We start from the raw sequence: 25180 nt of genomic DNA, 5'->3' as shown, positions 1-25180 counted from the left end.
TCACTATCTACAGTGAAATGTTAGAGGAGTTAGCATTTTCATTTGGACAAAATGGCTTTCTTTGAATGACTCTACTAGACTTCCTTCAAAATGTGCACCTTCATGGCAGAACTAAGTTTATTCACAAGAAGAGCTGGTCTGATGTTCAGTACTTCTCTAAGACCTGACTCAACTAGCACTGCAACAACACAAGCTGCCAGTATTCTGAGACAGTGTTTTACAAAAAGCAGCAATTATGTAAGAAGTAAATAGAAAACTCAGTCTTTAGAACAGAAAACAACATTAGTGTTAAATGCATGTAAACACTGCTAACCTCTTGTTTTATTCATAAGTATGATGTTTTTTTAATGCAAAATCTGTACTCCCTAAAATAAGCCGAATACAGTGTACATTGTTTCCCGAGAAAACCCACATAAAGGAATTTTTGCCAAAATATAGGGAAGCTCTCAGATAGGCTCTTAATCCACGCTTGCAATGAACTAATGTCAAATTCAGAAAAGCTCTTACTCTGGTGGTTGCAATGCACCTCACTGGTGACCGGTATTCTTCTTCCATTTTGGTCAGAGCTATGATGGTTTCAGCAATAGCATTCTTTGTCACACGGGACCAAGCCTCTGACAGATGGCCCTGACAAAGAGGAATATAAGTGTTTATAATGTTAATAAAAACTGTAATAAATTGTTATAGATATTTACAACTAAAACTGAATAACAACAAGCAATACTAGGTTATGATCTCAGGTTAGAACATAAAAGAGCAAGTCCCAGGTTCAGAAAAGAATCCACTGTTTCCGTGATGCTTTCCCACTTATCTACAACATATCTACAAACAATACTGGCAATAACCATTAAAAAAAAGTTCTGAACAAACTGTCTCCCCTCACCAAATCATTCCCAACGTACATTGCATCCTACGCACTGAACAAAGTAGGGTGACAGAAAAATTGCACATATGTACCAGGAGTCATCACATTTATCCTGGCATTCACTACAAATACTGAGTACTTGTATTTGCAGCTAACATTTCTTTTCCACTTGAGTTTTTATACATTTCGTAAGATGCTGATGAAGTAAATAGAAACAAAAATCCACCAAGTGGAGTCACAGTGGCACCTATAATAGATTCTTCCCCTAGCCACTGAAGCAACTGAAGGGAAGAATAAATGGTCATTCTGTGTACAGACCAGCGATTCTTAATTCTTGAGGAGCAAGAATTAAAAGAGCTTTAACTGCAACTTTTAACTAAAGATCAATTAGTGATTTTCCAAAATCTTGTTGTCAGAATCAAAAGAAGCAATTTCAGACAATTCTCACCCAGCCCCAGAAAGTTTTGCAAGGGATTTTCTAAACCATGCAGTGTGTTTAAATTGAGAATGCAGAGCTCCAAAGTCAAACATGCTACAAACAACTATCTAAGGGTAATCACAGAGGAAAACTGGGGTCATTAGAACATCTCCCTGAACCAGGTGTAGAATTAAAGGAAACAAAACTAACTTCCTACTAAACTACTCTTCCCCTTTCTCTAGTAAATATACAGACCCCATTTCCTTCCTCAGCATTGTTTCTGGGAAATACCTGAATCAGCTTTCATCAAATTCTTCAGCCAAATACATTTGCCTGAAACATACACTCATGAAAAATTTCAACCCAGATGGCTAAAGTAGTAATCAGCTATAAATGTACAAGAGCTGCTCTAAAAGTAATGCCTCCTATTTTATGTTGACCTACAATATTAGAGGTGAATGACGATGACATGGCAGTAGGGGTTGAATCTTCCTGCCAATATTCCATTACATGTTGCTGTGCAATAGGCAGCAGCAGAGGGGTAATCTGACAGAATGGTGTCTGACATGGAACTGTGTGTGGAGCACAGGTGTGTCACTGAATTCCTCCATCTGGAAAAAATGGCACCCATTGACACTTGCCGAGTGCTTATGGAAACCTAATAGTGGATGAGTGCACTGTGAGGCAATGGGTGGTATGTTTCAGCAGTGACAGCAACGTAAAAGATAAACAACATTCTGGACTGCCATGCACTGCTGTTGCACTATGAAATGAAGAGTGTCATCTCATCTGTATGAATAGGTGGGTTATTGTGGGAATACAAGGACTGTACAGAGCAGCAGCCATGGAGCAAGATAAACAGCATGAGAACCAAGGACACCTCTAGAAGAAGAAAGAACAGCTCACAGCTCTGATTGGATAAGCACCCACATGAACGGTTGAAGAGTGTTTGTGGAATGTTCTGTTGACATGTAGGGGCAAATGGGAAAGCTAGGAAAAGAAAACTTGTGAAGGTATATAAGTGATGTGAGAACTTGTAATAAACGATTTGGATCGTTCACATCTGAGTCCGTGTATTAGACACAGCAGGTTATGATTAGAGAACTTGTCACCTTCAATCTGCTGGACATGATGGTGACAGCACTGGAATATTGCAAAGTTTGCACCAGGTGGGTCCCATGAATGCTCACACAGGAACAGAAAGAACACCGAATGCAATCTATTGAACCAATATGAGGCTGAAGGTGACAGTTTCCTGGACTGCATCATTACTGGAGATGTGTTGTCACCACTATGAGCTGGAGTCAAAAGAAAAGTCAATGGAGTGGCAATGTTAATTCTCCATCAAATTAAAAGTTCTCAAGATACTGTCTTTTGGGATAGGAAAGGTGGGATAGGAAAGGTGTCTGGATTTCTTGGAACCCAGACACCCAGAACCCAGAACCATCATCAAGTCTGACCACTACATTGTGACACTGATTAAGCTGAAGGCTCAAACTTCCAGAGACAGCCCAGAAAAGAAAACAATCTTTCACTTGGAACATGATAATATCATACTAGATTGAAGTCCATGGACAACACTGCCAGTCTTGGCTGGACTGTCACAGCACACCCACTATAAAGTCCAGATTTGTCACTTTCTGACTTCTGTCTGTTCAGAAAGATGAAAGCCAGACTGCAGGGGCAACATTTTCCTATCAGCAACACCATTATAGCAGCAGTGAAGTACTGGGTCACTTGTGCTGGTGCAGATTTTTTTTACAAGCATAGTATGAAGACTTGCTCAGGTTCATCACTGGTGAAACTGCATAGCTAATAGCAGTGACTGTTGAAAAACAATGTTTTGTAGCTGAGAATTTGCTCTGTCAAGTAGTGCTGTTGTATTTTCTGTATGTGTTGTAGTTTCCATGGAAATGAATAGGAGGCATTATTTTCAGAGTGACCTATATAGATTTTAGTAAGATCAAAAGAAGCTTAACATGTATTTTTAACTAGATTTCATGTATAAAATGTACATGCAGTTAAGTGAAAGAAACACTATCACAATACTCTATAGACACCTTTTATTTTTCAATTGGAGCACTGAGTGCTTACGAGTCTTAAAAAAAAAAATAAGTCAGATTTCTAAATTAATAATGTAGAAAGTGAGAAAATTAGTGATTACTACTTAAGTTTCTTGTGACTCATCTGAAAGTTCACTTGAATATTGTGCTTCTAATTAGCTGAATCAGAACTTGAGTTCTGTTGCTTCTAGGTCTGGACCCTACCCGAAAGAGTATACGTTTTTCTTCTTGAAACCAGCTCATTTTGAACAGCTCATCCCAATATTAACTTTAATAGAAATTAATGAAAAAAAAAGTATTATACATTCTCAGAAATATTTGATAATCCCCAACACATTTAAATCATAGAAACTTACCGCTGCCATGTCTTTAATCAGTTTAATAATTATCTCTGAAATCTGTGTAGGTGTTGAACCTTTCATCCACCAATGGCTTTCACCTCGCCGAATATAGCTACAAAGGAAACATTGTAATACAAGAAATAAATTCAATTAGTTATTAGCTGTCAAAATCCATCAAAACAAATACTGCACACATTCAGGACAGGGTTGGGTTTTGTTTATTTTTTTAATCAAATCTATTAATAGCTTTACTTATATTGTCAGTGTTATTCATTTTTTTCCCCATTTATTAAACAAAGATCATAAAAGGCAACATAACTGACTTCAAAATATATATTTCTTTTATACCTTTAGTTTGAGAACCTATATGTATTTTTAAACAAACCTGGAATTGAAGATCATTGGAAGTGTGACTGTAGTAACTCCTTTGCCTGCTGCAGTGCCAGCTGTCCCAGTTATGGTAGTTCCTTTGGCTTTTAGCTGTACAGTGAGAGCTTTGGCAATGCACCCCAAAAACATATCTAAAATACCCAGTTTATTCCAATCTCCTTTTTCTGTTGAGTGGATAATATCACTTATATCCGCTGGTGGAAGAGACTTCACTCCTATGATACTAGCCAGGCGACTAGGGGTTACCTCAGGCAAAACACGCCGTAGTAACGATGTTACCTGGAAAAAGAATCAAAACATCACAACCTCAGATGGAGCTTCCAAACAATAACTACAAATTGTTCTGTAAGACAGAATGCATCTACTCTGTGTATTCAAATCACAATTGTAAGAAATTCTAAAAGGTTTCTATCTTGCTTTGAAATAACAGTTAATATAGTTAACATATACTGAGATGAGACTTAAGAGTCCAGAACAAATATCACTTAAAAAAAACCACCAAGAACAAACAAACAAAACACACACAGAAACCACCTTCATCTTCATATAGTAATGAAAACATGCTTTGCATTGAACTTTGTACTAAAATTTCTGAAATACAGGTGTCTGTACAACTTTAATTTGCTAGAATGTTACATACTCATTCTGTATACAATTTTTAGATGTCAGAAACTCTGTAGTAGAACACTTAGAGGCACTTCAGACTTTTGAAAACAGAAAATACTTGTCTTGAGGTATTGAGAGTTGTGTTAACTTTCCATAGTACACTCCCTCACTCATTTTATGTTTTTCTAATGATTCTCAAACTTGGTGCTTTTGGATAGGAAATCTGTGCTGCCAACTGATCTGGATCTAAATTGAGTTGCTTTATTTAGATTTTTTTTCCTTATGTGAAATAGCCTGAATATGACTGGCAAAACAATTTTAAAGTGAAAATCCAAAATCATTTCAAAAAACCACCACTTCAAGTACATATTATCAAGTTCATGATTATATCATTCTAAAGACTTTTTCTAGGATGAGCAGGATGGATAAGGAATAGGTAGCACTCACCTGTCTCTGCACCCTCGGAGAAGCAGTATGTAGTAACGAGAAGAGATCCTGGAGCAGAGTCAGTTGCTGAGCCAGATACTGCCGGCCTACATTGGAACCACTCAATGCCAGAACCATTGACAACAGCTCAAAGCAGTATGCATCAGAAGAAGCATCTTCATCATTGGGTTGTGAGTTGGCGTTCTCTTTGCTAGAGATGGCATGCTCCCATTCCTCACGCACACGGGTTGCTTCCATTCGTATGGCCTGGACTATATGAGCACATACCTAGCCAAGTGGAATCCAAATATACAGTTAACTCCTAAAAACTTTTAGAGTGTTATTACTTGTATTTTAAGTATCTTCACAGCTATGGCAAAAATGGAAAACCTGTAAAAGTTGTCCTGTGCTTAAATTACTTCTCAACATTACTGAACTGAAATTAAGAATAAACTTAGGCTTCAATTTAGATTTTTAGATTTAGATTTTCAATTTAGATATTTAGATAAAGTTCTTTAGAACTTATATTTAATAACGAATTTGTTCATCTTCATTCTGGAAAACTACAAAGATCTTGTTAGTATCTTGTTAGTTTACTATCTGGGAGCTTTTAGAAAGCATATTTTCATTTTAACAATAACATGTTAAGAAGTGTATTTCCAAAATTGTAAGGGTTGCTAATATGGGTGACATAAAAGTGAGACCAGACATGCAGTATTTACTAAACTTCAAACAGAATCAGATACTTCCTGCGTTACTGTGAAAATCTTTACTGCAATGACTATCTCATGGAAAAAGCATTAAAAATAACAAATATGTTAATTGGTATATTAAAACAACTTCAGTATTTACAAGAAAAACATACTCTTTAGTTAATAGTTTATGTCGAGCAAAACAAAAAAACAAAACCACAAAGTTTCTTTTACTGTAGGAAAAAATCAAAATGTAACCCAATGTCTGATAACAGATAAAAACAGAAGGTGCAACTGAAAATGTCAATTAAGAGGTTCTGTATTTACTGAAAATTAATATACTTATCATGACGTACTAATATAATGTAATATACACACAACATATTTATTATAACATTTAATGCTCAAAGTATTTCAGAGTAAACAAACCTGCTTTTGCAAATTTGTCAGTTTGCTTCGGCTGAATATGATCCCTACCATATGCTCTTTCAGGTCTGCATCTGATGTTGCCTTTGTAAAAAGAACATTTAGCATTAGGTCAAGAGTGCCAAAAACAATTCCTAACTTCTGTAGCAATACATATGAAATACCAACAAACTTTGCTCTAAAAATTTGCAGCTTTTTGTTACATGGAGGCAAGATACTTAAGCAGAAAATATTTAATACTGGTTAGTGTTTATTTTCCTCTTTATGAGCAAGAGGAAATTTGAGCACAAAATAAGATAATCAATAAGCAAAACAAGTGAAGCGCAGTTATTTGAGATTCAGCTTCCTCATCTATCTTAATACAATCTCTGATTATGTCTTTATAGAGCATTGCATGAAATATACTTTTCACTTTCTACAAACTTACTATATATTGCAATAAAAGAATCAGGGAACACGCACTTATAAACCGTTCCTTGCAGGAAGACAGGAAAGCATACTAGCTAAAAGGGTAAGCAGTGAGGTTTCTTAAGTACTTTTTATCCAAACACCAACAAAGCCACTTACCATCTTCAAGCAAAAGATATTAGGCAATAAAGATTGCCAGGCTGATCATTACTGCAGGTGTTAAGTACTTCTGTGTATGTAAACATAATTTGGGTCACCAGGGTATGGTGTTTCCATTTAACACATATGCCCCAATAAATACTTACTAGTACTACTGAAAAAAAAAAAAAAAAAAAAAAAAAAAAAAAAAAAAAAAAAAAAAAAAAAGCAACTGTAACATTTTGCTTTTGTATTGAGCTGAAGACTACAGTGCATAAGACAAATAGCGAAAATCATCCAGAATATTTTTTCAGCAATGTAATATTGATAGAATACAAATAAATACATTGTGTACTTTTTCTTCTCCTTCTGGGGAAGACAGAAGTGCTTTTTCTTCTTGTTCTGGAGTCGGCTCAGCATCACCCGAGATGAGTTTTCCAAATACCTGGAAGAAGGGAAGTGATGACTACCTTATCTCCATGATAAACTTGTGCAGAGGTGATATTTTACATTAAAACATGAAGCACTGAAAGCGCAGAAATTATAGTAAATTTCATTGTACAACACATGAAAGTCCTACCTGAGATGTAATAAGTCGAAATACTCTCAGTGTCTCTGATTCACAGTTTCTTTGCTGAGCTACACTTGCAGAAATCTGGCCTGCTATTTTAATGCTTTCGCCATCTTTCCATCCAAGAATTTTCACTTGTCGAACTCTGAGTGTGTTCTCGGGACCCTTCAATTCAATTTTGATGATGTGATTATCACCACCAGGAAGTTCACTTGTTACCCAGCCAATATGTCTTGAATCCAAGTCTACCTATTAAACAGGAAAATAAAGATGGGAACTGACATTGAAACCTCAAACAAAAGACACTTACTTCTAAAGCAAATCTACCTGCAATACATTTTTCATTCAGAGCAGTAATATTGCTGTTTAATTATATATTCAACAATGTGAATTCAGATTAATCAGCCCTTACATAAAATGACATACAGCCATTATTTTTGTCTTTAAAGCCTATTAAAAAACCTGAGCTGTTAGTGACTTTACCTTCTAAGCAACAATTCACACATTCAGAACATTCCCTTTGAAGTGATGTTTGCTTGCTTACAACTTTTTGTTAAAAAGTAAAAAAAATCACCATAATTTACCTGAAAATACAATGCACAATTATCACTACTTAAGTTATTTTATTTTGAGCCACATAAACCTCTGCAAAAGAAATATTAATTTTGTGGAAGACGCTGACTGATTACCTCTTCAAGAGAAGCAGCACTTAATAACTGTAAAAAGAACAGATCAAAGGCATCATTTCAACTGTAATGCCACCATTGGAGGAGATAAAATGATAGGGTCCATGCCTTATGCCATTGCTAAGGTCAACCTGATTGTCCCAAAACATCTATATAATCAAACTAGTATTTATTCTTCCCTTATCTCTACTAATCCTGTGTCTGCACGAAACTGTGATGCAGCAGACAGGACTGAATTTTTATTATTTTATGTCGTGAGATAGAGGGTATACATGAGTTGGGATACTACATGTTAGTGCATTAAAAGATAAAAAGTCTTCTGGAGAAGTGTAAGAGGACTGTTTAGCAAGGAGCGAATAAAGCTGAATGAAGTCTTGTTGTCTTTTGGGAGTGAGTCTGAAAAAATACCTGGGCTATGTTCAAGCAGATAGAAATAAAGACATGGAGCAAACTAACAAGGTTCAGAGAAAGGTATAGACCGTATGTACATACGCACACTTTATAAATGTCTACATAAATCCTCACACTCATACTTCACTGTTTATCATGAGTCAACTATACCCAAGTTTGCTTTATTCAGATATCAAACATCCTTTGGAGCTGCATATTTACTTTAAATGCTCCCTGAGGATGAAAGGTAGAGCAAAACAAGCCATCTCACCCTCCCTCATCTAGTTGCACTGTACAGAATTTCAGTATTATCAGATGTTACCTCAACAAAGGTCAAGGCTGTGACACAGTTAAGACAGCTGCTTCTTGAAGCACTGTTAATAAGACAAATGGCACAAGTTCTGAGCTGCAAATGAGAACTGCTACTTTAAACCTTAAGTGTATTTGATGGGATACATCTATGTCAAAAAACAAAGCACTGTTCTCCACATAAAAGCAATTTATCATTTGGTTTAGTATCCGAGCTACAAAGATTGAATACTATTTTCAATTGTAAACACTGGACAGAGGTCAATAAGATACCTGAGAACTAAAAATGATGGGAAAATGGGTGCTAAGATTATACATTAGATAGCCTATGTGGAAGGTACCTGATTTTTTTTCTTCTCTTCATGGTGTCCTACTTATGCTCAGACTTAAGCTGCCCTTCTCTAATGAAAAATGATTCCATGCAGTAGATAAAAGCTAATGACAATACAACACGAAGCAGCTGAGTGTCTGAGTATCTAACAGTGCCTACCATGCAATTATTTCAGGCATGTTTAGATACATATATCCCTGAAATAAGTCAATCAGTTTGTTGGACCTATGAAACACAAGCTATTTCAAAAACATTCTACACAATCACAATCTCTTATCCTTTCAGCTGTGGTAATGAAAAAAAAAAATTAAGGAACATTTTAAAATCACCCTGTCTGTTCCAGTAAACAAGTAAAAGTTTGACCAATATTCAGTATATATGAAAACTGAACTCTGTTATTAATAACAGCATTTCCTAAGAAAATAACACTATTCAATAACACTATTTTCTAAGAACATTGCGATACTTGCAATGCAATTTATCTGCCATAAGAAATGGAGAATATTTGCTCAGAAACTCTATGTAGCAAAAGAAAAAAAAGAAAAAAGACTGCAATTTTTCCAATGTCAAAAATTAAAATGGTTACCTGCTTTATTCTGCAGAGATCTTCTACTGCCTTACCAGTGAGGAAGGTCATTGAAGTCACTTTGTTCTACAACAGACAAGGAAAACAGTAAGAAAAACTAAAGTGCATTCTATTTCTTCCCTATTAAGAGAGCACATACAAATTGTTTCATTATGAAAAATATTTTAACAGTGATCAATACCAAGGACAAAGAATTCCAAAGTATAGCTCAATATATGTATTTGTACTGAAAGTTCTATCTGAAATAAATATGTATTTATATCAATACTGTCCAGACCAATAGACACACCTAGTAAGTTAGACGGTCTTTACTATCAAGGTGATACAGTTCTGAGATGTTAAGGCTTACTGGCATTACCACGGTATATTGTTACTTAAGTATGCTATAATTTCCCTACATGCAACAATTCTGTGTTTTACTAAGTATTATTACTATACAAAAGACAAATGGAGACAAAAAGGTAGGAATTCTGGTGTGGGACACAGCGGACAATCGTACTTTGTGAGAGTTTAGAAAGCCCAGAAAATAATTTGCATCTTATGAAAGCTCGTTACTTGAGTGCATCTACAGAAATGATGAACAGGGAAATGAAATGATGAAATTATTAAATGCTTGAAAATGCATGTAAAATTGAACATGCCATTAAGAATTAGGTTTCTAAGGTTCCTGTAGACTACATGTTTCATCATCGGTTTCATCATACCAGGTACTGCTTTCAAAATCACAGGAAGAAGAGTATTTATCTTAAAATGTGAACTTCCGAATTACGCTCAACACACTCAACTGGATGGACAACAGGGTGTTTCTTGGAAGATGGATTATATACAGCTGACTATGCACTTTCGTTTTTCATTTTCAATTCCTCTTTTCTCTTACCCCAAGATCTCTGGAATTGTCTACATGGACACACACATAGCGTGCATTGATTCCTTTTACACAGTTAATTGTGATGTTTTTAGTTTTGTTTTTATCTTCATCTCCTGACTCCCAGAATGTTTCTGTAGATCCATCTGTTAAACTACCGATCATGGCAGGTCGACTTGATGTTTTAATGTCAACAATGCTTGTTAGATCTTTTAGACAAACCACTATACACAGTTCCTGTGAAAGCAAACAAAAATATTTAATATTTATTAAACCAATTATGGAATCATGGAATGGCTTAGGTTGGAGAAGACCTTGAAGATCATTTAGTCCCAACCTCTGCCACAGGCAGTGCTGCCACCCACCAGATGAGGCTGGCTAGTATCCCATCCAGCCTGGCTTTGAAAGCCTCCAGAGACTGGGCATCCACAACCTCTCTGGGCAACCTGCCCCAGTGCTGCACCATTCTAACTAAGCTTAAATGCAGGCACTATTTACACTTTAAAAATCTTACACTTTTTCTCTCCAGTTAGGAGATGTGTTCTTTGCATTAAAGAAGCCATTTGTCAGTTCAAATTTTTCAGTCTTTTAACCCAAAGGAAATACTAGTGGCTAGCAGATAAACCCATTAGTAAATGTGAAAATGTATTAACGAGCAGAAGAAAACACTTTAGAACTATTAATTAGAAGTATTAATCTGTGGCTTCTCAGAAGAGTAGAAGGAAAAAAGACATAAGCAAGTTAAGAACTGGAAAAACTTAGCACTTAAAAACTGAATTTAATGAACTTAATGAATTAGCCAAATGAATAACATAGATTAAGGGGCAGTATCTGAACCTCTAAAGTTGAATAACGAAAACCAGAATATCATCAGCAAGGTGCCAGAGATTTATTCAAGAAAATACAACATTGCAATGAAAGATATTTTTATTCCATCAGAATTGTTACAGGAAATACATGCTGTTCACTGTTGATCTCTGTTTTTTTTGAGAGAGGTGTAATACTGACCTGACTCATGACTTCAAAACCTGACTGTATGCTGATACTGAAACTTTCTTCGCTATCTCCATCATCAGATTTGGACAAAATATTGTTGATATGATGGAAAACGTTGCTCTGGTGCAGGAACTGATGGTCAGATTGTTTGAATTTGAGACTCCAGCACCTGGAAACATATTTAGCAGATTTTGATACATCAACTAAAAGATACAGCCCACCAGCAAAGAAAGCTATCAATTAGTTTTGCTTCTCAAAATGTACTGAAGAAACCTTTAACTTCAAATATTTGCAGAATGGTTTGTTCCTACCTTTTAAAGAAGACAGGAATAAATTTAAGATTTTAACAAGAAATAGAATCATTATTTATTCAATTTGCAACTTCAGCACCAAGACAAAGGGAAAAGCTTATGGAGACTATTCAGGTGACAGATGTTTGAGCAAAAAGTATCTACACATGCAGATACTACCATATTCTTCAATAGAAGACATATTTTAAAATAGTAGGCAATACAGAACTTTAGAGAAAATATATTTTCTCTAAACATCTTTTAAACCAGTACACATACAAACAAATACATACATATTTTACATGTATCCCCATACCTGTAAGGAAATGCATGCTCACTTTCTTAGAGGAAACACAAAGATGTTTCCAACTTTGAATCTATACTGCAAAATCTGTTCATCAATAGCATTTGGGATTTTTCAGTCTCCTAAGAACTTCCTTACTTTGTACTTACCTTAGGGCCATTTGCTGTAACGCACTACCACTGGGTAGAGACATCATAAGATCAGAGATTGTTTGGAGAAGACGATGAAAAGTGTGGGGTAATGGGTGAGCTGCTTCCCCAGCAATCACAATATCAGACAGAGGATGTTCACACACTCTTGTGTCTTTCTCCTTAGATGCAAAGCAATTTTATTTTGTTAACAGACTTTAATACAGAAAAAAAGTTAAAGCAAACAGTAGGTTGCGGGGTGGGGTTTCTTTTCTTTTTTTTTTTTTTTTTTTGGTACTAGTTTATCAATGTGCTAATGGCTGTTTGTTTTGTTTCTTTCCATACTCCTAATAATAATCATAAAACTAATGCATTAAAAGACAGGAATTTGTCATCATGCAAAACTTGATAATTTTAAAGGAAAAGGTAATTCAACTGTGAGGTCAAGTACAGTTTAAACTAAAACTTTGAATTCCATAATTAAAGTTTCGTTTCATGAAGAGGTGGTAAGGATCCTTTTCACGTATACTAAAAGCATTTCTAAATTACTAGCAAAAATCAAGGGAGATACTGAATTTATTTCTCAACCTCACATACTTGTTCTGCATTTTCTTTATTTGATTTATTTTCTTCATCCTCCTCCTCTTCAGGTTCTATAGGTGCAGGAGTCAGGGAAGCCACAAAATGCCATAAAATATCATGAAGAGAAGTTGTTTGAATAACATTACAAAGAAGCCAGTTAAAAGCCTAAAATAAAACACACACAAGGAATTACCAATTAAATACATAAACTAGTATAAAGACATTTTATGTAAAGAGATACATTGAAGAAACCTTTTCAGACAGTTAGATAATTATACAGAGGTCTCCAAGTAAGGCATTGCTCAATAGCTAATGCAATGAATTAAAATGACATGTATTTCCAGACAATATGCTACTGAAGAAAGTTTTCAGGTAATGTTTTTGTATTCCTAACTTCTAGAGGTCATTATACAAGTATGTGAATGTTTAAAATTGTTTTTTAAAACATAAATTATTTATTGCGTTAATATCTACATAAGAATTACAAATAAAAAAACACAAAAAAAACCGAAAAAACAAAAAACACTGAGACAGAAATTATGTATGTCCTATTGTAATCACAGAAGATCCATGAGTATATTAATACCTCCATGGCAAATACTCGGCAAGCAGATTTCCGTAAGGCTTGTTTCATTGCTATTTCAAGTCCTTCCAGATCATGATGCTGGATTACAAAAGCCAACACCGGCCACTGGAAGTTTCTCTCTCCTTTGGAAAGAGAGCTGTGGGCGGAGATTAACCGAGAAAGTTCAGGAGATGGATGTCTCAGGAGAGAGGACCCCACTTCTATTCAAAAGCATAAAAATATGCATACATTAGATTGTGCATTTTCGTTTTACACACACAGTAAAAATAAAAAGCAGCAGAGAAATTTCAGAATTGATAAACATTTGTTCCTTTTCTTATATCAGAAAAAAAAATGCATTTAAAAAAAAAATCAGGAAAAAAAGCAAGCACAGAACCACAAATTTCAGAACTGTAGTAATCCCTGATCTGTTCTGAGGCTAATCCTGTACAGATTAACAAACAAGAAAGGAGGCTGAGGGGAGCCATTACTGTTCTCTATCAATATCTGATGGGTGATTGAAGCAAGAGTGGGGTTGGTCTCTTCTCACTGGTGACAGGATGAGGGGAAATGACCTCAAGTTGCGCTGGGGGAGGTTTAGGTTGGTTTACAGAAAGGGTTGTTAAGCACTAGAATATGCTCCCCAGGTAGGTGGTTGAGTCACCATCCCTGAATGTGTTCCAGTACCCTCTGGATGTGATGCTCAGGGACATACTTTAGAAGAGGGTTGTTACAGTTAGGGTAGTATGGTTAGGTCATGGTTGGACTTAATGATCTTTAAGGTCTTTTCCAACCTGAGCAATTCTGTGACTCTATGAAATAAAAGCCATTATATACATACATACGTATATATATATATACACACAAAATTGTCTACAGTTCCCAAGAAGGATGATAAATCTAATGTGATATCCTCATTTATTTATTTATTTATTTATTTATTTTTTAATCTCTTTCTCCAATGTCTGCAGTTTTACCTGCATCTCCACTGTTAACTCGTCTTCTGGGGATTGCCTTTACACGTGCCGGCAAAATGGAGTGCTGTTTGTCATATTCTGATGCAACAACTGAATATGACCTTTGAAAGACTGTGCGCTTCGCAAGGTCTGTATCTGTTATTGGACTAGTTTCCAAACTACAAAGAAATCAGGGAAGTTATAGATTCATTAGTAAATATGTACAGTATGCTTAAGTTATGCATAAATATTAAATACAGGAGTATGCAGTCCATAATGACAATGCTACTGCTGAATGAAAGTTAGTTTGATGCACCTAAAATTTTTTTAAATACTGGAACAGAAGAAACATATTAGCATTATATATGATGAAAAAGCATGCAAAGACTTCATAAAAGATGTAATAATGAAACTCATAAGCTCCAAGTATTTAGGAATTTTTCAGAGAATGCAAACATTCTGAATTGAAGTTTCAGGCAAAATTGTCCTGAGAATGCATGTAAAGACACCTAAGAAGTGAATTTTTATTATGCGAACCAACTGAAAATGTTTCCAACATCTCTAGCCTTAAAATCAATTTTCATTTGCTACGGCTATATCTCTGACATCTTTTACTCCTTACATTCAGTGGACTTCTTACAGTCTGCAAAATAACACCCAGCTTATGCTGTCCCTGTAGGCCTCAGGAAACCGCGATGTCCACATTTTTAATAAAGGAATATACCAATATGATTCACTCTTAAGAAGTTTTGTTAGAAAAGTTCTATTTCTGAAAAGACTGTATTGCAGATTGTAGTATTTCAATAAACTGCTTTTTCAGTCAGTACAAAATAAGAAATTGAAATATGTAAAAAGCAGATCAAAAGCAAATTTTCCCTTTGTTACATCACTGATGTATTGAAATCTTAAACACCTATGCTTATTTAGGACTATAATTAAGTAATAGTAAGAGTCTTTTCTACCCTGGGCAAAACAGAAAAAAATGTGTAATTGTTTGAATTGGATCATAGACAATATAACAAAATAAAGACTTGGCTTAACCAAGTAAAAATCACCTAGCACTCTTGATCCTAGACAGCATTAAACTGTCATCTCTTTAGTGACATTTTAACTTCCTATAGAAGGAAAATGCCAAATTTGCTTTGAAAACATAATGAAATTCCCTCTTAGTCAAACCTCCCTTCAGAATGAAATCCTGAAGAGCTACTTTTTAAAAGGGTAGTCCATCCACACTACAACTGTCACAGAATGGAAATGGGAAAAGTGCTAAGTTTTCAGCTATGTTTCTTGGACCACTGCTTTTCAAATAACCTCTTCAGTATTGCAGTTCTGGCAATTGTGGGAAAACTGCGTTTGCCCATATGAGCAAAATAAGCAGTCCTGAAATAAGGACAAGGGGAAAGTTTTTTAGAGGTACACTAATGATTTTTAGTGAAGAGTCTTTCACCAAGAGTCCTTGGTGAAGAGTCCTTCATCAATTTCTGAATGTATGATTTCTTGTTATTTTAATTAATTTCTATAGATTAAACAAACACAAATTTTGTTTGTTCTGACATATTTTGGCTGTGAAATCAAGACCTTTCTAGAGAGAAGCAACCAATCTGCAATACTCTTGAAGTTTTAAATAAGGTTTGAAAACTTGCATTATCAGTGTTTGAAAACACATCAGATATGCTATCATTTGCTGAAGACACTTCAATAATAGTTTCTTGTGTTTTGGGGTTTTTTTCTGCCATTTCAAGAGACTGATCAAGGCTGACCTGCTTTCCATTATCATCATTTAAATTTTTATTTTATTTTTTTTTAAATTGTTGTCATGCTAATGCATTAACATTTGTGTGTAAGTACCTAGAAGAGAAGTACCTTGGGGGCATAGATTTCATGTTACTCTCTGGCTCTTCGAAGACGTTAGGGCTTGCATCAGGAGTAACTGAGATGTATGGTGCAGGTACAGAAGTTGAGCGTAGGTACCTCATCTCATCCTGGAAGAGATTGTCATCCTGGTACCCAGCAAAGTTTTCGTGATGATGCCTACATCAAGTAAGATTTCTTAAGTTAGGATTAAAAGTCACTGAAATACAAATACAAAATACTTCCTTGCAAATACATGTAGGCAGCTAACACTAATCATTCACTACTCACCTAATGAAATCTAGCAAGTTGCAATTTCCACATTAGGGCAAAATACAGTGGTGTTTTCAACTGATGAGTTAAACAGCAACCAACAAAGGGGCTGGGAAATCCATGGTAGACATGATAAACTAAGGTAGAATTTACTCTATTTACTAAGAAATACTGGGCAAATCCAGGTTTTTTGGCTTCCTTGTTACTAATGCTGAAGAGAAAAAAGAAGCACATATGTCTGCTAGAACAACGCTGCAAGTTAAACTCTTCAGGAAATTCTAAATTATTTGGACATAAATGATGCTGATAAAAAAATATGTAGCATCCAAGAGCTATTATTTGATCCTTTGGGCAAAAATGGTCTAAGAAATCGAATAGGATCATGGAAATAACATCCTAAATAGATGAATATTATAATCAATATTTGTAAACCTTCTTTAATTACCTTGCTAAAGTCTGTAGATACAGACATGGCATTTTAATGGGAAAATCTTCAGAAATTCCTTCTTTTAGACTGGGAAGTTGAGATTGGAATGCTTTTGCAGGGTGATAGCAGAGGATACTAGGCTCAGCAGCACTGCTCAGCGACAGCAAATATAGTGCGTTAGCTTTAATCACTTGATGAGCTTCCATAGTTGGCAAGGCACGAGGAGTCTTAACTTGCATTGGTTTTCTCCGAGATTGTTTAATCTATACAAATTAATTAAAAGAAAAAAGGGTATATTTAAATTGTTCTTCATCACATGAAAAGCTATCGATATCACGTAGGTAAACTGCTTGATTCTTCCCATTATAAAGTGATGCTGTTCTAAAATAGAGCCTCTAACTTCTAATAAAAAGCTGTAAGTTTTAATTCACAATGAATTTTGTATGCAAAAAGTTTCAATACGTTTAGTTTAATTCATTCAAAGTAACACTGTTCTGCTCATCATAAAAAAACCAACCTCCACATATTTGCATATTTTAAGCAAAAATTTGAAACTGTATATGGCAAGAGTAATATTAGATGAATGCCTTTCATGCTATTACTCCATTACTCTAGTTCACCCAAAGCTTGTTTATGTCATCACATAAAGACCTGGGTATGATCTCATGTAACTTTATTGTGACACTGGCATTTCAGAACCTTCCATGACTTTGAAATTCCAATTTTTTCATAGTCTACATTCAAGCTGTGAATGCTGTGAATCCAGCAGATAGAGAGGAAAGCATAAGATGAAAAGATAAAAATACCTTCTCTCTTGCTGCTGCTTGCTTTTCACGGAGGTATTTTTCTCTGCATCTATCACATACCAAATACCAAGTGCTTCCTCCAATACCACCATCACCACAATTACCAGCCCATCCTCCACAGAAGTGTCCTATGCTATTATAACCTTGGCCACCAGCATAACGACCACAACCTGCATACAGATAAAAAAAAAAAAAAAAAAAAAAAAAAAAAAAGAAAAAAGAAAAAAGTTATTTCAAAATAAAGATTTTTTTCCTAACTGCAAAACAGAGACGTAGGTGGGGAAGGGAAGTGAGTGTTTGTCTTTTTCTCTGAACAGATTTAAAAAATTGTAGCACACATTCATGTGTCCCAGCAGTACCATAAGGATCCAAAATACATCTCTTTTCATGTTTTTATTACTAACATGCACAGTGCATCAATGGTTTTCTACTCAGACAGCGAAGTGATGGTAAGGTCATTATTACGGGTTAGCCAGCATATCTACAGTTTAATGTAAATTAAAGACCTACAACATATCTAATAAAGCTTAAAAGGGAATAAAGTGTATTCCTTTGATGATTATTGGTTCTCAGAAAAATAGAGAGAGCATTGATAAGTGCTGAAGATCAAGGCTCCTTAGTTTACTGTACCATAGTAGAAACGGTGCATACAACATCAGCCTGAACTTCATTTTATTATTTTTATTTTATTATTATTACTTTTTAATGGCTATATCATGAGTATCTTTTAAACTCAGCTTACTAGCAAACACTAGTTAATGTCTAACTATGTTGTTCCACAACAGCAACTAATACAAAAATGTATATGTATGATATATTTTGCAGACACAGGAAGAAAAGTACTGAATCCTACCTGGATGAGCTTGTCTCATGTGGTAAGTCACTGGATATGGATGCGATTCTCCACACAACTCACAGATAGTGTCTTTTTCAGGTCCTCCTACAGCCAGTTGGGCCATCTCACCAAAAAGATTTCCCCTTGGTCTAGCCTCAACCTTTTCTTTTTTCTTTTTCTCCTTCTTGGTTTTCTTGTTGTCTTTGTCATTTTCCTTCTTCTTTAACACTGCACAAGAACCAGGACTTGGAAAAATCATATTTTGAGAAGCTGCCTTAATAGTTGCTAAAGAAATATCTTCCCAGAAAGCTACCAAGTGCTGCAATGTTAATGGAAGAGGAGACTTGGATTTCATAGTGTGATGACTGGATGTTTCAAAGGAGGTAGTTTCAGTTTTTCCATCCTCACACTTTTCATGCAAAGGTGGTTCTTTTAACATTGAAAGGACCTTGTTTTTGTTGATGCTACCCATTTTAGATATATCTGGTCCATGAGGAGCAATGTTGAACATGTTAAGAGCAGAGGATATTTCCAATGAATGCCTATTTTTCAACTTGGTTTCTTTTTCCTCTGCAGGTTGTTGACTAAGACTGCTTCGTATTGGTGCATGCTCTTTGGACAGCTCTGGATTAAACTTCAAAAAAGATGAACAAGCCATAGCATCATGAACTATTCCTTCGTGCCAAAGAAAAGCAGCGAACACAGCTCTAGCACATTCCGCAACAGAAGGTGACATTGCTTGCTTGGCTGGCTCTATAGACTTGGAGCCATCTCCTTTAAAAAGAAAATTGGATTTCTCCTTTTTGGGTCTTGTATGCCTACCAGCACATTTACGGCTCACTTTTGGAGATGCTCTCATGTCTTGCTCGTCTTTCAGAGGTGCTTTCCCTATGCTGAAATGAACTTTATTAGAACCATCGTCCACACTTCTGAATTCTGTGTTGTCTTCACAGGTGCTATCCGTAATGCTGTTAGTCTTTAGAGTACTTGAAGTACACACTTCAACAACCTCACTGTGAAGGTTTTCTTGGACGACATGAGGGGATGGAGCTCTATTTTCAGTTTCTGTAGGTGTCACATCCGTTGTAATAATTTTTGGTTTAGGTGAAGTGGATCTCCCCCTTAAAGATTCTGTTAGTGGTACTTTCTTTTTGCGAAGAGTGTCTGGATCTAATGTATAAGAATCTGATTTGGATCGTTCTCGAGGAGGATCAAGCTTTGTTTTTACAGGAGATGAAGCTTTCTGAGGTACCATTTTATCATGGGGCGATGATGATCGTGGAGAACTAGCACCAGATCTAACTGTTGTAAGTGTCTTTGTCTTTGGAGAAGATGATCGAGTTCCTGGCCCTGGAGATTCAGCTCTCAGACCAGTTGTTGTTCTTCCATCAGTTTTTAGTGTTTGCAAAGTGTTATGATTTGGAGACAAAGATCTGCTGTGAGAATCTGACCGCAACTTTGCAGCATCTGATTTCAGCAACAGAGATTCACTGGCAGACAGACTGTCAGTATTCCTAGGCTTCTTCTGGTCAGCAGCAGCTCTATTCATTCGCACATCTAGCTTGGGTGACCTGCTGTCAGCTCTGTGTTTTGATGACATGTCAGATTTTCCTGCTGGAGAAATAGGTCTAGCAGCTCCTGTGAAATTCACCCGGTCACCTGTTTAATATATTTTGTAATTAAAATGTTATATTTGACAGTGATGTGTTTAATTGTACAAAACAAGAACTGAAGACCTGAATGCACAATAAAATTCAAGCATGTGCTTCTGTTCATGTAATGCAGGCAAGCCTAAAGGGAATGTTTTTCCCTACAAAAATATTGGTACATTTCTTCTCCTGAAAATATGTACAAATGTACATTTCCAAACATTGGGTAGGAAATATTTACAGAAAACACACTATAGTGGTATCTAAAGGCACAGTTAACTATTTTCTCAAAACACAAATAAAGGAACCATATTTAGCTACAGTTAACTAAGGAATTAACAAAGCTAGGTGTTAACTAAGTTTACCTCAGTTGCAACAGAAACCAAGGGGTATCTCTTTACTATCTCTGTGTGTCAGACTGATTGCAACAAGAGACTTGCAGAAAAAACACTTGTATGACCAAATTTATTTTTCTTAATTCTCAAAAGTCAGGAAACATAGGGAGTAAATATAAGGCAAATAATTGAGTAAAAGGCTCACAAACAAGCTTAAAACAATTCACATTAATCTATCAAGATTTTTAAGACCACACACTGTCAGTGTTTTTCTCCTAGAACATAATCTACTCATAATAACCTTCTTCTACTACTACAAAACGAAACCATCAACCATTTTTAGACTGAAGCAGTAATTTATTAGTCTCAATTGCACTGATTTTGCACATGTATTACATGTCAAACTAGTATATGCATGTACTAGGAAACTAGTAGCTCATCAAAACATAATACTTGAAATAATTTTATGTGTACACTTACAGTCGCTCTTATAGAACTTTATTTTTAAAGTTAAGTCAAGAAATGTTTACATAACTGGTAATAATGCAAAACTTATCAAGTTACAGTAATACACAACTCTCTCCAGAAAGTAATATACCTCAAAGTCTTGAATACATAGTTAGCCTATCTGATTTGAATGTGTTTTCATTAATTAAAAAATAAATAGTTATCCTTGTAAAGCTTGTAAAATTTTGTCACTGTACTGTGGATTTCTATTTATTTATTTATTTTACTAGCATTAAAATGTTATTTTCACTGGCCCAAGAACATTCTGGGCGAGACAATTATTTGTCATTTAATTTATGACATTTAAATCAATCAGAAAATGTTTGCTAATTTGAACCATGATTTCTAATGGGAACAGAGATGACAGGTAATCATCTTTTATTCAGTACCTTCAACATTTACTTGGAAGGTTGGAAATCTGTGTTTAGTTCCTTTTGCAACATAGAATTCTGAATTCTTCTAGTTTCCAAGCATGAAGCCTTATCTGTATGCTAGATAATATACAGAATCATGGAATGACCTGTTACTTTTTTCCTTCTAATATTGTTAAATCTCACAATACATAAATAGAATAAAGACTAGAAACCAAGATGTCTCCTCAGGAAACATTTTTGTTTCCTCCACGTTTAAGTAGCTTATAATACAAGAAACAGCAACAGGAAAATGTTTAGATACATATATATATATATTAAAATATTTAACAAACTTGAGATATAGGACACTCTCCTTGCTTCCCAGGACACAGTACGAGTTTATATTTCACCAGGTAAAAAGGAAATATTTTGTCTACATTCAAGAACAACATGCCAAATGTAAATAAAACATTTCAAACATTTTCATTATTGGTCTTGAGTGTTTAAAGTGTCTATAACCTTTTCCTCATGTTTTCTTATCTGCATGTTTGTTTAGAAATGGGAGAAAGAAGAAGGAAGAAATAGTGTGGTACATCATGTTTTATAAAATGACTGCTCTTGCCAGAAGGAAAAAGAGTGTTTATTAAAAAGCAGTTCAACTGTTTTGCTCAAGCTAGTTTTGTCATTCACCACTTCTACTGGTGAAAAAATTTTAAGATGTCTGCTTTGTGATACATGAATTCAGAAATGAAATTACTTTATACACACCTTTCCCCAAAACAAAAAAAACCCAAAAATATTAATTTAAATTTTGCCAGATGAGAAAAAAAAACACCTGTTGATACTATTTAAGATCTTTTTACAGAACTCCCCATAAGGGAAAAAAAGTGAAAACATTTGTCTTCTTTGAGGACACAGAATGTGGCAAACCATTCAGCAATGTATCCTATTCCAAGTTTGTGTCACCCATTCCAAGCTTGTGTCACCCATTAGAAAAGTTAGGTAAAATCTAGAACAAAAATGTTTATGAAAAGCCCAGCTTAGCAATAGCTTTTAGCAATGAAAAATATATTTTTTGTGAAAAGGTTTCACTTGGCACATATTTACAACCCTAGTTAGCATTCTAGAGTATCAGCACAAAAAAAAATGTCCCACAAGAGAAACTACACAATTATGTACCTAACTGATTTATCTGTAAACAAAGAAAAAAAAGATTACTTTTTTCCCCTTCTTCTATATTTCATTTGCTTCCTATATTTACATTTGAGAGCAGATAGAGCTATACTAGATTAACAGTTACCCATTTACAAAATTTGATAGCTAAAACACATAACCTGTGATTATTGTCGCTCAGTAAGGCAACACTGAATGGTCATATGAAATAAAATCCCAACAGACACCAAACTTGAACAAATTCCACTAAAGTGAATGAAATGAAAATGAATGGAAGGAGAAAAAAAACCACAACACTTCAAATGCAAAATCTGAATAACCTTGCCATGTTTGCATGCATACCCACCCTTCAGTTTGTGAGAGAGAGATGAAATAGCAGAGGCAGGCCCAGCTACATCACTAGTTTTGTAAATACGCTCGCGAGAAGCAAGGCAGCAGGATGGAGTTTCTACAGTGGAAAACAGTTGCACAGAAGCAGCACAGATTCAATGGAAAAAAATAGCAGATATAAAAACAAGCATTTCAAATGATACGCAACTCCACTGTTAAATATTCTTGTATTCAAGAGTCCTACAGTTACTTTAAAAAGCTTTCCCTGATATGAACTTCAAAAAATAAAAGATTTAAGTATTAGCTTATGAAATCTATGAAATGCAATATTTATGTACTAGACTATCAGATGTCAGGTTTATTATGAAACCAGTAGTAATTCTGAACAGAACTCTGTTTTTAAATGCAACATTTTAATATGTAAATTCAGAGATTAGTTATTTAGAGCTGTATTATCCTCTTTAGATGACCATTTGTAACATTCTTTTGATAAAATTAGAGAAGATCCAGACTTTTCTGTTTGGAAGTTTCACTGCTCACTGGAAGGGTGATGAAAAATATATCAAACCAACCAAAGCTATTTGTTTTCAAACCTGATTTCACCTCAGTAATGAAATGTTACAAAAATCTTCACTTATAATGTGAACTGCAGTTTTGCAAATACAATCAGAAGACCTAATTAGCAGTAGACGATTCTATCAAACAGTACAGACATGTCAACAAAATTGTATCAGCCTTTATAAATAATTTTGCTTTAAGGACTAAGGAAAAAGAAGTTAAACTCTGGTATAATCCATGATGGAGTGAGATAACAGCAGGGACTTCTGATTTCAAGTCTATGACTTTGCTTTCCTATAACATTTTTTTAAATTCTAATTTTAATTTCTATTCCTTTTTTCAAGGGGGAAAAAAAAGTCAATTTCCCATTGTATCAACAATTTAAAATGATTTTATATGCTAGGAGATACTTGGCTTTAGAAATACACCTTTGTACAAATGGAAGAAAAGTGCACTGAAAAGAGATTTCAATTCCTACAGTGCTTTTTTTTTTTTTTGTCTGGTACCACATTTACTGAGCTGTACACAAATATATTATAATCCCTACCTTGAGTAACAAACTATACATCCATAGACTCTATAATAAGAAGATGTTCACTCATGCTTGAGGTAAGAATTTAATTCTTCAAAATGATAAAATAATCCATATATTCTCATTCTGGTACTATGGTGAGTATAGGAATAGCATTACCTATTCTGATGCCTACATAAGTTTTGTAAGCATCCAATACCAACTGTATAACTTTGGAAAAGCAGGACATCAGACACTTCTCAAATTTTTAAAGTTAAAATGCAGGAAAATACATTAAGAATGCAAAGGAGCATTTCTCCATAAATACAACCCTAAAAAATATCAATTTCATATATCAGGTTTCCACTCTGTAAATAATTTAATTCTTTACTAAATCCAAATTAATCTGTAATCTAAATCCGTATGCAGATTTTCATTTTATTCTTTCATTCTACATCTAAGAATATTTACATAATAATGTCGTAATCTAGCTTATGTTGAGTACTATATCGCCACTGAGTCACGTCAAGAAGATTGTGTCAAAGAGAATGAGAAGTCCCACACAGTCTCCTTGCTACCTAGGGAAACAACTTATATCCAACTTATCAGGTCAATGACAAAGACAGGATTCCTACTTTTCTATTACCCTCAGACTTCAAAGACAGGCAAACAAGCCCTGTTCAGTCATGATAGAATGTGACAGACGTTTTCTCCTTCAACTTGAAAATATTTCCAGCCTGAAAAGCCACACAGCGTGGAAACACAAGGGGTAGCTCATGGCAAAATGTCATCTCTCAGTCTGCTTTGCATGACATTTCAGTATGACATAGAAGAGACGAGAGTGACTGGTTAGGATTGCTCTTGCCTTTCATTTTATTCAAATGCTTGTAAAAAGGCTTATGCTCTCCGTATGTGTGATAATCTTTTGTGTAGCTTCCACTGTTTATAAAAGGCTGAGAGAAATACTACAGGCAAACCCAGTGGTTTCAAATGCTCTGTAATAAGCACCCAGGAAGGAAAAGAAGAAAACACTAACGCAGTACTGAGGGAACATACCCAGGAACTGATGACACGGATGGCAGGGGCTGATCATATACTGGATTGCAGCTCTGCAGCATGTATTGGTAATGAGGCAGTCTAACACCACGAATACATTGAATAACAGCTCAGCACCACAGCTTCTGCCTCAAATGAGATGAGTCAGGAAAAAACAGCTGTGCTGAGCAAACTACTCAAGGCA

General features: G+C 35.1%; 1 protein-coding gene across 18 annotated transcripts in view; it reads right to left on the bottom strand.

Moving 5' to 3' along the window:
• Window positions 1–25180, bottom strand: part of MYCBP2 (MYC binding protein 2) — a 184243-nt gene that overhangs the window by 12566 nt on the left and 146497 nt on the right. For 8 of the 18 annotated variants that reach the window (XM_032442048.1, XM_015851604.1, XM_032442051.1 and 5 more), the window contains 19 exons: window positions 22888–22989; window positions 18543–20183; window positions 17690–17859; window positions 16902–17146; window positions 16181–16363; window positions 14354–14511; window positions 13398–13597; window positions 12827–12976; window positions 12251–12411; window positions 11520–11676; window positions 10524–10748; window positions 9647–9712; window positions 7354–7593; window positions 7120–7218; window positions 6231–6311; window positions 5131–5397; window positions 4073–4356; window positions 3703–3799; window positions 508–627 (listed from right to left, as the gene is read on the bottom strand). In XM_032442048.1, the coding sequence (XP_032297939.1) occupies window positions 508–627; window positions 3703–3799; window positions 4073–4356; window positions 5131–5397; window positions 6231–6311; window positions 7120–7218; window positions 7354–7593; window positions 9647–9712; window positions 10524–10748; window positions 11520–11676; window positions 12251–12411; window positions 12827–12976; window positions 13398–13597; window positions 14354–14511; window positions 16181–16363; window positions 16902–17146; window positions 17690–17859; window positions 18543–20183; window positions 22888–22989 (4646 nt within the window). The remainder of the gene's footprint in view (window positions 1–507; window positions 628–3702; window positions 3800–4072; window positions 4357–5130; window positions 5398–6230; window positions 6312–7119; window positions 7219–7353; window positions 7594–9646; window positions 9713–10523; window positions 10749–11519; window positions 11677–12250; window positions 12412–12826; window positions 12977–13397; window positions 13598–14353; window positions 14512–16180; window positions 16364–16901; window positions 17147–17689; window positions 17860–18542; window positions 20184–22887; window positions 22990–25180) is intronic. The other 10 variants (XM_032442052.1, XM_015851608.1, XM_015851614.1 and 7 more) reach the window with 5 other exon arrangements.

The sequence above is a fragment of the Coturnix japonica genome, chromosome 1 (genome assembly GCF_001577835.2).
Source record: "Coturnix japonica isolate 7356 chromosome 1, Coturnix japonica 2.1, whole genome shotgun sequence".
Classification (NCBI taxonomy): Eukaryota; Metazoa; Chordata; class Aves; order Galliformes; family Phasianidae; genus Coturnix; species Coturnix japonica.
The sequence above is the reverse complement of the archived record's forward strand: the minus strand, read 5'-3'. Positions and strand labels throughout refer to the sequence as shown.